Source organism: Amblyomma americanum, chromosome 3 (assembly GCF_052857255.1).
Source record: "Amblyomma americanum isolate KBUSLIRL-KWMA chromosome 3, ASM5285725v1, whole genome shotgun sequence".
Taxonomy (NCBI): Eukaryota; Metazoa; Arthropoda; class Arachnida; order Ixodida; family Ixodidae; genus Amblyomma; species Amblyomma americanum.
This window is the reverse complement of record NC_135499.1, coordinates 189,267,762-189,280,371: the sequence shown is the minus strand read 5'-3', so window position 1 is coordinate 189,280,371 and position 12,610 is coordinate 189,267,762. Positions and strand designations below refer to the sequence as shown.

The 12,610-nt window shown below is 49.3% G+C and overlaps 2 protein-coding genes across 2 annotated transcripts; one reads left to right on the top strand and one right to left on the bottom strand.

Moving 5' to 3' along the window:
- Window positions 1-1,590: 1,590 nt before the first annotated feature.
- Window positions 1,591-8,528, top strand: LOC144123546 (high-affinity choline transporter 1-like). Its single transcript, XM_077656363.1, has 5 exons — window positions 1,591-1,718; window positions 3,059-3,188; window positions 4,203-4,420; window positions 4,971-5,172; window positions 6,564-8,528. Exons 1-5 carry the CDS (start codon window positions 1,611-1,613, stop codon window positions 7,307-7,309), a joined length of 1,404 nt encoding a protein of 467 aa, XP_077512489.1. The 5' UTR covers window positions 1,591-1,610; the 3' UTR covers window positions 7,310-8,528.
- A 302-nt stretch (window positions 8,529-8,830) lies between these two features.
- On the bottom strand, window positions 8,831-11,357 carry LOC144123545 (deoxynucleoside triphosphate triphosphohydrolase SAMHD1-like). The gene has a single exon (XM_077656362.1). The coding sequence runs from the start codon at window positions 10,813-10,815 to the stop codon at window positions 9,718-9,720; it is 1,098 nt and encodes a 365-aa protein (XP_077512488.1). The 5' UTR covers window positions 10,816-11,357; the 3' UTR covers window positions 8,831-9,717.
- Between the last annotated feature and the right edge of the window lie 1,253 nt (window positions 11,358-12,610).

The window sequence follows — 12,610 nt, the reverse complement described above, 5'->3', positions numbered from 1 at the left end:
CACACAAATATCGGTGAAATGGGACAAAAGCTCCGTATAGCATTAAGGCGGGACACCGGTCTCAGACCTATTTTCCTTATTTTTAGTCCAATCCTAATGAAACTGTATCACCTTGCTCAGTTTTTATATTGGTTTCAAATTTGAAATTGCTTTCTTAATTAATACATTACTTCCTAAGGTAATTAATTTTAATTACTCGTTTATTATTACCTCGGTACAAAAAATGGCTCAATAGAAAGTAATTTTTAACAATGGCAACATAGTATGGTGAGTAAAGAGTGCAATAATCAAAGCATTTTTTCATTTTACCCTCATTAGTAATTTTACAGCACTTAGAATAACAAGCAGTCAAAGTGTGAATATCGTGCATCAGTAAACTTCGCAAAATTATTAATTCTTGAAACGTGATTGAAGAATTGCGCTTCGATTATTGCATACATTGTGCCTTCAGCTTCCCTTAGCAAATAATATGACATGTCTATCTGTCCTAGACGTTTAGATATTGATGTACTAAGACATCCAGGTGTCCAAAATTTTCATGGTGTTAGATCGCCTGCTCCTGCACAAATTGAGCCCACACAGTGATCTAAATTTAATATTATATATGGTCAAAATAACCATTTCCTGCAGGAGAAAACTGGTAGAGTATAAGAATAATAGCGATAGGCTCCAATAATGTCATTTTTTTTTACTAATTTTTGGGTCATTTTTTGGTCCCAAAGACCAGTGTCCCCCCTTAATGGGTCAGTGCCCATATATGCGGTATTGGTCATTCTCTACCACACATTCATAGATACCTGCGAGTCCCCATGCCACACTTGGCACAGTGGTGTCGCGGTTGAGCGATGCGCCACTGCCCTGCGACGGCAGGTGCTGCCACTGGCGGGGACTGTAAGACCCAGGTTACTCTTCCTGAGCAGCTCAAAGCCACGGAGCGAGGCTTCGAACAGATAAACATCGGCAAAATCCGAGATTTGGTGTTATAGTGCTAGCGCACTAAAACAATACGATTTTAAAAGTCGTGCTGTAATGCTCGCGTCGTCGCGGTATTTGCTGGGATTTTTCCCTAGAACGCTGCATCTTGATAGGAATAACTTCACCGTTTAACGCGTCGTAACGTTAGCCAAGCGTCGTCCCGGGTTACGCCCTACTCTGCACTACCCCAGTTCGACCCGTTTGTGGTGGGTCGTGAGGCTTGTGCTTTTCGAGCGCATCCAGGGACCGCTTAACAACCATGCAACGGGCCCGTCTTTTTACAAATTAGTAGAAGCCACCTATATCTCGTGTTTCGTCATTAGCTCAACTCAGGTTCTGAAAATTTTTAATCTGCGTCGATAGGCGTATATATTAGACTCAATATTTTATCTAGCATACGCGGGCAGCAAAAGGGCAGGGCTGCCCATAACGCAGAGACTTGACGACGAACAAGAGAAAGAAAAAGGAGAGGGAGTGTAAGGAAATTGTGGAGTGCAAGTCTTGAGCCAATATACACAACCTCGTTTGGAGCGCGTGGCAGCGCTCAGCAACCACTCAGGCAGGTCCTCCCCCCCCCCCCTCCCCCTTTCCAGTGGACAAGCCTAGCGTCTTTCCTGACGAACGAGGCCGTGGGGATGATCGGTGCGCCGCACAACGACTGGGTGGGCACTATCCACAGCAGGGATGTGAGCCAGTCCCTCGACCAGCTCTTCATGACCGTCCTTGGTGGCATCCCGTGGCAGGTGGGTGGACCTGCTCCTGATCGCGCCATCCGGAGGGTTGCACCGGAGCAGCCGTGTAATACCCTCTGTAACCCCTCGTGACCCACAGCCGCAGGACAAATGGCCAGCGGATATGCAGTGCGATTCGGTCTGCCTTTTTGCTCTACACTGCCACAACTAGCTTCGAAACGACGTAGTTGAGATTTAGGTCTTTCCACATTGCGTGCACGAGATGCATCGCTTGAAACTAACGGCAAGAAAGGCGTAGAACAAAAGTGAGGGAGAGGACAGAGCGCTTACTTACAAGTGATTCTTTTTTCTGACGTTTCGCTCACATGGCTAATCCTTTAAGCGCCGATTCTCGCACGCAGCGGCCTCTGTCACAGAAAATCACACACACCCACGCCTTTCTCCTAGAGAAAAGCAATCACCCACGTACGGAAACGATTTCCATTGAAGTTGTTTCGCTGTTCTTTTGTTTTAGTGTCGTTGCAGTAGTCGGCGTAACTGAAGGGCGGTAACCACGGGGGAGGACGAGGAGGGTTGCCGTGGGAGGAGGGTATGGGGAGATCAGAGGAACGTGCAACCAGAGGGTGGCTGCCAAGGGAATTAACCAGTGTTATGGTTACCGGCAATGGAGGAAGGTGTAGCAGGAGCAGCGCTACCGTAAGGTGGCTGGTTGGAGGGTAGTTACCGCGTAAGGAGGAGTGTATGGCAAGAGCGCAGGAGAGAGAGAGGGTAAAACATATTTATCTGCAGGTCAGTGTAAACTAGTGTATCGGGGAAGGCCCCCCATTCCAGGAGCCCTACGGCGACTGCAACTGCTGAGGCCCGGGCGATCAGACGAAGCTGGTCGACTCGGAACACGCAACCTTAGGGTGGTTTCCACGGGAAACATCCGGAGCGTGGTTATGGCGAAAGTATAGTATGGTTAGAGCATGACGAGAGCGCAGAAATGCGGAACATTCCGTCTACGCCAACTGCTGCGAAACGTTCCGCCCCTGGGGCGGAGGACTGGAGAGCGCTGCTTGTCGACGAACGAGTATGTGTGCAAATCTAACAAGATTCCTCTATAACTAAGCACGCGGCTCTCAAATTCCTTGCCTCAATAGATCGAGAAATGAAGACACCTCCACAGCTTTCGCTGAATCTCGCGTACCACAGTGGTAACCGTACCATAAGTCTTTTTTTTTTCGGTTCGCTTACAGATCGTGCACTTTCAACACGCGTTTAAGCTATTGGATGCTCTGGCTGCATGCGGTTGTTCTGATTTATCAGGAAAATCGTGAAATGCGCTTTTAAGGATCCCTGGTTTGCCAGTAATGCAGGAATGTGACTGCTCGTCTTTCAACACGCCGCAGGTGTACTTCCAGCGGGTACTGAGCTCCGGCTCGGTCTTCCACTCCAAGATGCTGTCGTACCTCTCCGCCTTAGGCTGCTGCTTCCTGGCCATTCCCTCGGTTGTCATTGGCGCAGCCGGGAAGAGCGCCAGTACGCGTTTTCTATTCTTGTTCAGTATATATGTCATGATGTCAGGTATCAATACAGGTGCGTAATAGCGCTTACTGAAACGCGCAACGCCTCGAGAACGAAATCTTGCGTTAAAACGAGACGCAGAACCCTCAAGAGCTACTTTCGCATTTGAATATTTTTTTTTTCCTTCGGCAAGTCATTGCACAAAATTCTTTATAGAGGTAATACCTCCCTATATTTTGTTGTACCTCATATTCTGCGTTTGTGATATTTAAAAATCATCTTTTAATGCCAAGTATCAAACTAGCGTTAACAAGAAAGAAAGTCACAGATGTTCCATGCGATTCGTGCGGCACACTATGCGTTAGCATTAGTGTTCCCCCCTGACGGTGGCAGGCGGCGTTATCCAGTCCACCAATCATCGTGTAATAGGCCGTACCTCCTCTCCCCTCGCCCAGCCCAATCCAGCAATCTTAGCATTCCAGTATGAACCGATACCAACTTTCCCAACTGCCCATCCTTCTTCAGTGCGTTCTCCCTCTCTCTCCCCTTTTCCAATTTGCCTCCTCTCCCCGAGGCTTCACACACCGCCGACGCGGTGTAATGTAAACGTATTATAAGAAATCAAGGCCACCACATAAAACGCACAGCGCGCCTTGGGAAAATGAGTTTCCATTTATTTATTTCATTTCAGACCTGGCAGCACTTTACTGTAAATAGAAAACCGGGCCTGTGGACTTGATCAGAGTTATTCGATTAGCACAGCTTCTGCCATTAATGCAGCCGGACAATACAAAAAGTCGTCAGCTGTATATTGAAACGACTCCTGTTCCCAAATGCACAACAAAAAAGTACAGAAATCAGGAAATATGACGGCAAAAACAGTGGCGCCTTAAATCGTGAGCAGTTTTCAGAGATTTCTGCTCTTGCGATGTTCTCTGCATTTTTCTATCCAGCTCTAGACCTTAGTTCTGCAGATATTGCTGGCCGTCGGCTTTTTCGAGTTAGCTTGAAAGGCTGTACTTTGCGCAGACTTCACGGCGGCAGGTTACCGGGGACCTTTCAACCTACTGGAGGAGCACCGCAAGCAGATGCTTCCTTACGCAATGCGCTACATGAACCCGGGATTCGTGTCCCTGCTGGGACAGCTGGCGATCACGGGTGCCGTCATGTCGTCCGTCGACTCATCGATGCTCAGCGCCTCGACGCTTATCACGCGGAACATATACCACGTCATCATCAAGCCAAGGGTGCGTGGCATATGCCTTCAACCCGGAAGACATGGCTACTGGTGCAATGCGCAGCAGGCAACAAAGATTCTTATGGCATAGAAGAGCAGCAAGCCGCGAAACGGCACCAGTGGGTTTCCTCACCAGCTAATAATAATAATAATAATTCGTTTTGGGGGAAAGGAAATGGCGCAGTATCTGTCTCATATATCGTTGGACACCTGAACCACGCCGTAAGGGAAGGGATAAAGGAGGGAGTGAAAGAAGAAAGGAAGAAGAGGTGCCGTATTGGAGGGCTCCGGAATAATTTCGACCGCCTGGAACGTGCACTGACATCGCACATCAAACGTGCGCCTTACCAGCTAAAATAGGCAAAAGACGTGTGGTCTTTAGATATAAATTCCCCAAAGTAAGCTCTATTCGCGAGTATTCGATGCTAAAGTGATGGCTGCTCACAGTGCTCCACGGCATGCACTGCCACGCCCGAGATCTTTTCATTTCATATCTTTGAGCGCCCATAACTCACCGATCCGTGAGCACGCCTGAGCGGCTTTCTGTTTCTCGCATCCAGGCTTCGGACATGGAAGTGTGCATAGTACTCCGCTCCATGGTCTGCCTGATAGGCGCCGTGGCTACGACCATGGCACTGAACGTGACCTCTGTGTTCGACCTCTGGACGCTGTCCTCGGATATCGTCTACGTCCTGCTGTTCCCGCAGTTTGTCGCCTATTTCTTCCTCCGGAATTTAAGCAACGCCTACGGAGCCGTGCTCGGTGAGCTCTGGCAACACCGAGCTCGGACTGGCATGCTCCCAATGTTCGACCCGGTCTTAGATCTGGCCCAATGGCATTGTATTTGGCATGCCAGGGGCCCCACCGCAAGGCCAGTCGCTCTCTCTGTATTTTAAGGCGAAAGCCTTTAATGGCTCATGAGTCCGCCGGAAGTTTCCGTTAGCAGTAAGTGTTTGCCTCACCTGTCATTCAAAAAGACGTCATCAAAACTAAAGCAGTAAACAAAAATAAAAAATGTAATGAACGCAAAGAAATAGAAATAAAATAAAAAACAAAATAGAAATAAAGGCATATAGAAATGAAGAAAACAGAAGCAGAAATAAATAAATGAATAAAAATGCCAAATTAAAAAGATAAATAAAATAAAAACAACAGAAAAAATACAATGGCTACAGGCGTCGTGGAAAAAAACCCCGATATCTAGCCTAATTCGAGCATGGGCAACCCGATGGTGGTAGTGCCCTCAAAATAAAAAAAAATACAGGGGCTACAGGCGCCGTGGAAAAAAACACGCGTTCTATAAAGTTCCATGCTTTCGCATTCCTGCACGTATGCAGACTTAAGTGCCCTCAGAATTTTGTAATAACGGCGCGCGAAAATATTCAGTCAGTACGTTGCACGTGGGCTAGACGCGTTTTGCAACTTTGCACTGGAATGAAATTAAGTTAAACTGGGTTTTCACGCCCAGATGCGACATATGGGCTGTAAGGACCGTCATAGTAGTGCTGCGTTAATTTAGACCATCTGGGATTTCTTTAACGTGCGCTGGCATCGCACAGCACACGGTCATCTTTTCTATTTCTCCTTCTTCAAAATACGGCCACCGTGGTCGGTATTGAACTCGCGACCTTGGGATCAGCAGCCGAACCCTAGAATCACTTAAGCATCACGGCGGGTGTCCACACGAATAAATGACAGAGAGCGCTTGCCGAGGAAAGCATAAAGTCGTTTTACTAGGTAAAACACTTAGATCAATTACCTGTCCTTTGAAGAAACGCAATATTTCAATGAACCTTGAAAAGAATCAACTCATGATTCACTTTGCACTCATGAGTTTTGTTTGTCCCAGGTGTCATAATCAGAAAGCTTATCTCAACCCAGTGACGATCACTGTTCATTCCGCCTTACAATAAACTTTGAGCAGTCTTAATTGTAAGGAATGACATGAGTATTATGAGGCAATCTCAACTCCATCGAATCAATGGCACTGCCAAAAATTCAATTATTTCTATGTAGTGTGCGACGGCGTCACACCGAGAGTAGTCAGAGGATGCTGACCCTTCGGTCTTTTAAAGAAAATAGAGTGGTGACGGTTGTGAGTTAAGAAGCTCAACATATGCAGCGCGAAACTGAGACACGCGTCCCGTCAACAGGCTTCTTCTTGGGCCTGTTCACGAGGGTGATGTGCGGGGAGCCGTTGCTCGGCTTGCCAGTGCTGCTGCAACTGCCCCTGTACGACCGCGAGCGTGGCCAGCAGTTCCCGTTCCGCACACTCTGCATGCTGCTCAGTCTCTGCGTCCTGCTGGTCACCTCCGTGGTCGCCGACGTATCCTTCCGGACCGGGCTGATACCGCCACGATTCGACGTGTGGCGTTGCTTTGCCGCCAGACAACAACGCTCCGGCGCCGATACCGCTGCGCTACCGGCCACCTCCGTCACGGTAACCCCATCCCCGGCTCCTGGCACAGCCTCTGGCCCAACCCCGGACCCAGTACCAGTCCCAACCCCGCACCCAGCCCTAGTACCAGCCCCAGTCTCAGTCCCAGCCCAGGTCCCAGTCCCAGCCCAGGTCCCAGTCCCAGCCCAGGTCCCAGTCCCAGCCCAGGTCCCAGCCCCAGTCCAAGACCCTACGCCAGCTGCATTTCCAGTCCCAGCATCAGCCCCCGAGGCAACGTTGCAGCAGGCCGATGAGACGGTCCTTGAGCAGCCCCCGAAAGAGGAGGCCGTGCCATCGTCGTCGGCTGCATCCTGCGCTGATGGCGCTCCACACCCAGCGCCGGTGGTTGTGGATGAAAAGGCAAGCCTGGAATCCACCAAGCCCCTCGCGGCCACTGCCACAAAAAGGATCAAGCGCCCCAAGAGCGACTCCGAGAAGGTGTCCAAGAAGCAAAAAATATGACTCCACTCAGCGCTCTCTCCGGTGCACTTGAGGAACCTCATTTTTACTCGTATATTTTGTGTTACTTCGAATTGCGCATGCTTACTTCTGTTATATGTATACACTTGCTAGAGAAGCAGCTGAGTTTTATGTTTGTTGGAATCTATTTGTAGCGCAAACTTTCACGCGCATTGCTGCGCTTTGTATTTGTTAATCGCATTCAATTCTCTCCTGTGTGAAAAAAGCAACGCTCAGAAAATCTTGCTTGAGCGCACCGGCGGCAGGACATTCAAGTTGAATCTGGTCAACCTTACCTGTTTTCGAGTGAGAGTGTCGTCTTGCGCACTATCTTAGCCGCGGGGACAAGGAAGAACAGCACACGACAAAACAGCGCAGGGAAAAAAACAGCACGCGTCTGTTGAACCAATTTTGGGGGTTCATCAGGCAATGTTCTTCATCAAATGGACAAGCTTACCGTTATCAAGAGAACTCTGATCGACCACCAAATCGTAATGACACAAAGAGAGCCAGGAGAAGATGAGTCCGCTGCATGTATTCGATCGATATTTCATTTTGTGGCAGCCTGACATATATCACGGTATTGCGCGCCAGTTTAAAATATCAAGCAATTAAAACATCATTGTGGAGTCGGCGCTGCGAGCTATATCCTCTAAGAGGAAGTTGCAGCAGCAAGATGAGTTTTGTCATTTCGTTTCTTGCTCACTGCGATCGAAGCTTTAAACAAAGCTGAAAACAAAAAGCATTGGCGACGATTGTAATATGAACTGATAAAGGCATTGAAAGAGAGAGACACTAAATGGCCAGTTTCTTTAAGCTGCCAACTGGTTTGGGGCCGATGTACATAGTGATATTAGCGCTATTGTGTCAACACACAAATTTCTCCTAACGGCAGCACACGCCAGCGCTATCCTCGAAGGTTCACTCGGCAGCCTTAGCAACGCACACTTAGTCACATTGTTAGAAATAATGAGCTATCACCGCATCTGGCCTGAATCTACTCTTGGTCCTGCTTCCGGCACGCGAATCGCAGGTGGTCGCGTCACCTCCAACGCTCATAATGCACGAACCTCTTGTTACTGTAGTTTACCGTGAAGAGCGGAGAGCGCCACGCATTTCTTTAAGCGTGCGGGAGACACAACGGACCGAAACAGGAAATTTTGCGGATGGCCTCGTGAAACTTCCATGTGACCTTTCGAACGGTCTATGCAGATTTCTCGTGAAATTTTTAGCTTGCGCATAATTTAGCTTGACAGTTTTCCGCGAATAATCTTTGCACTCTATTAGGCACAAGGAGGAGCATAAATTAATGGTATCTTTAAACAGCTGGCTGCTCGTGAACAGCACGAGCACGGGACACCGCGGGACACGAGATTCCCCCTTTGCAGACCGTTGATGAGAACGGGAGAGAGAATAATAATGAATGAAAAGTGGTCAAGCAGGTATAAATCTGGTTTGCAGCTCTAGATGGGAAGAGGGGGGGGGGGGGGGGGAGAAAGAAAGGACCTACATTTTGCGCCCAGTCAAAGGCGTCCGGACGCGGACAACGGTTCTCGTCCTGCTCGAGCATTCTTTGCAAAATTTCGGATTCGAAACTCGTATTCGTTCTTGTGCTGATTTTAAGAAAAAAACATTTACGTATATCGGAAGAGAAGCTACTGGTCACGTCTCCAGAGGAAATGTTTATATTCTTTACAAGAAACACTGTTGTCCGCTCATACTTGTACCCGGCCATACAAGTGGTGTCTATAACCATTCTTAGTTTATTTCCAGTGCTAATTACGAATATTTTAATGGTTTTTGCTGAATTTCTACCAGACGTGGTGTCTTAGACGGTTCAGATCCCGCATTCGTCACTTATTAATTGCAGCCAGTGACGCCTCAGCCGCTTTTTATCCACAGAACAATGATGATGTTTCACCCACCGGCTCTGCCCTCGCTAAGCTTAAGAACGAAAGGCCAGCAAAGTTAAGCCATGAACTGTGACGCCATGCGCCATTTTGTGACTATGCGCTTATCCGTTACGAGTTCAGCGCGTGCCTGCTCACAAGGGCCGGTGAAATAAGTCTACAGGCGGAGTCATCTCGTGCAAACCGCTTCAACGGAAACCCGTTGTCAGAACTGTGCCAGATAATACAAATATATCCTAAATGCTTTACGCTAAATTCTTCAAACTCGATTACATACATATTTATTGGTATCGCAGTGTTTAATTGAAGGCACCGCCAGAAGGCACCATGGTTTCGTAATGGCATACCAATACCACAAATTTCCGACGAGCTCGCGTGTTAGCTCAATCTAATGCGCTTATTTTCGCACCTGTAAATATGAATGAACTAAAAAGGAGGTATTTCCATCAGAAAGCAAGGCAGAAAGAATTACTTCCATAGAATGTGGCATAAGTAATCGCCCTACATCTTGGCTACGCCACATTCTTGCCCAAGCAAATGCCTCCTCATCATCTCCCTCACTGTGTCAAAACACTGCTCCAGGTGCTCCTCAAGACCAGGTTCGGGGCATGTCCGCAAAATAACGTGCCAGCGAGAGTCCTCAAATTCTGACGGCAGAAAGGCGGTGTAACCGAAAGGTCGCAGCCGGTCGACACTAACTGCTACTTCCGGCTGATATTTCCGGTAAAACAGCACACTCTTGACCGGATCCTCCCGTGCACGGCCCCAGTGCACGTTCTCCAAGTTTACCAGAAGGTCCTGCGGCCGTGGTCGGACTCCCTCTGGCAGAGCTTTCAGGAACAACGCGCGCAGAGCTTCGGCAGTGAAGTCACCGTAGCGGGGAAAGCTTCCCAAAGAACGGTACAACGAGTCCGGTTTGCGAAACCTGCACTCCAGAGCGTTCCAGATAGCCTTGGCTTGCACGACGTCGGCTTCTCCGGAATCCGCGTAGCGCACCGAGAGTTCCACGAAATGGTCAGTGAGGGCAACAAACGCTTCCATCTCCTCTCGACCGGAGTCCGGAAGAGCAGCATCGTGCGTGGTTTGCCACAGGCGCAGGCGACGATTGTCACTGTGCCCGACAAATCGTAATTTTTCGTCGGCCAGCCGAAGTGCGTCGCAAACCATGGCCTCGACGACGCCTACGAAGTGGTGACGGTAAACGCTGTGATGTAGTCTGCTGCGCGTTCGGAACATCTCGTACACGTTCCCTACCTCCTTGTCGCGGAAAGCAATGTGCGCCGCGCCGTCTGGGCCCCGTATGACCCGAGCGCTGCTTACGAGCCGCTCGTACTGGAAACCGCAGGTCACGCCCACGGCGTGGCAGTCCCTCAAGTAGTAGTCCCACTTGTCCACGTCCAGACCGGAGTCGTCGTTGCTCACGATCTGGAACAGGAAGCGCCTTGAAGGCATTGCTTGTTCCAAGTTAGCCATGATGAGGTCCTGAATAAGTTTCAGGTCGCGGTGGGTTAGACCTTGCCCGAAGTGGAGCTCCCAAGCGTCGAAGACGTCCTGCAGACCATTTGCGGTGATCAGATGTTCCAGGAGCTTACAAGACATAGCTTCGTGAGTCCACACCCGCGCAAGCCCCCTGTCCCTCGCTCCACTGCGGTAGAACCGCTCCCAGATGTGCGAGAAGGGCCCGTGGCCCAAGTCGTGGCACAGGCCCGCCACCTCCAGGCACAGGAGCTCCTTTTCGGTGACGTTCAGCTCGGGCTGGTTGTCTCGCAGGCGAGCCCCCAGGAGTCTTGCCAGGTGTGCCGTGCCAAGGCTGTGCTCGAAACGGCTGTGCGAGGCGCCCGGGTAGACATAGGAGACCAGCCCCAGCTGCCGAATGTGACGGAGCCTCTGGAACTCGGGCGTGTCCACGATGGCCACCTAAACGGGGTGGAGAGAGATCTCGCCGTGCACGGGGTCCCAGAAGACTTTCGGAGGCGGAAACTTGAAACGGCGTAGTGGCACCGGAGGGCTGTCTCCGTCTGGATGCCAAGCTGCAGCGGGGTCGGCACTCGACGTCGCGCGTGCATCATCAGCGTTACTCATCGGCCGTGTGTCGCCTTTCGCTCGTCCGCGAAAAGAATGCCCGAGCGCCGCTGTAGCCGTGCCGCTTCTATAGGCCCTTCTTTCACACTCTCACATTCTCTTTCCCTCTAACTCAGTTGCCGTTCCGTTGCGCAACGTTGACGTTGACGTGACGGGGACGCCTTTTCTTTCGACATTGATCGAAGGAGTTGGCAAGGCTCGTCGGCGCTAGTTTTCCGCCCTTCTCTCATTACATTCCGCTTGCTTAGGTCCGCTTACGGAAAGTGAAACGCTCGTTGAGCGACATGATGCAATTGCGAGTGAATAGCTGTGCGCCTGCTACCTGAAGACTGAATATTTTCCGGAGGAACGTGTTCAGAAAATGGAGAGCATGGTTACTTCGAAGAGGCGATTGGAAGCCAACGGTTGTGAAGTCGTTTCACAGCTGTCCTCGGCTGGATGCAGGCCAATTTGCGTACGGCCGATAACCACCGTCGCCACGGGCTGGAGCGAAGCTCAGAGAAGCGAAACCGAAACTATGCGGCCGGCATACTTTTTGGAGATGGTGCCCCGAACGCCGTGACGCCTGCTCTTCGCGTGCCAGATGTCCGTGAGCAGGCGAGCACCATAGATATATGGTGCTGGCCTGATATATATATATATATATATATATATATATATATATATATATATATATATATATATATATATATATATATATATATATATATATATATATATATATATATATATATATATATATATATATATATAAGCCAGCTAAGGCATAGGGAATGTGTTAAGGCGAGCGTACCGTTTTCGGCATCCTGACGCTCTCGAGAAGTTTAGGAACGTACTGATCAGAATGCTGCACCAAATCACGATTAAGTCATTGTATTTTGATCAGTAAGGGAGCCGAACGTGACCGACATTTTACAGCCATCTTACGGCTTAAAGCGAATGGGCACGAAAGGGCGCAAGTAGCACGCCCCGTGCCCTAGTGCATGGGAGAACTCCTGTCAAACAAGTTCAGCGAGCAGATTTATTTTACGGTAAAAAGGAATTTTTATTTTTCAGATATGTTCGAGAAACAGGCAGAACAGATTATAGCACTGCTGAGGTGACATTTGAAGCCGCGAGCAGGCAACCTTCATGAACGCGTCATTAACGCAGGTTATTCCGTTGGAGACTGCTCTCGTTGGCCCTACTCTAATCAATGACATATTTGCATCTACGTCACTATTGTTGTCATAAAAAAGAAGAGAAAGGAATGAACGAAAGAGAGAGAGGGGGGTTCTGCGTCAGAAACCCGCGCCGATGTGTCGCTGTAACA

Bases quoted from the DNA above. Each gene is read 5' to 3' on its own strand.
- LOC144123546 (XM_077656363.1), top strand. From the start codon at position 1,611: ATGATCGGTGCGCCGCACAACGACTGGGTGGGCACTATCCACAGCAGG. The intron at 3,189-4,202 runs GTACGCGTTTTC...TACTTTGCGCAG, and splicing joins CGCAGCCGGGAAGAGCGCCA to ACTTCACGGCGGCAGGTTAC. The intron at 5,173-6,563 runs GTGAGCTCTGGC...TCCCGTCAACAG, and splicing joins CGCCTACGGAGCCGTGCTCG to GCTTCTTCTTGGGCCTGTTC.
- LOC144123545 (XM_077656362.1), bottom strand. From the start codon at position 10,815: ATGTCTTGTAAGCTCCTGGAACATCTGATCACCGCAAATGGTCTGCAG.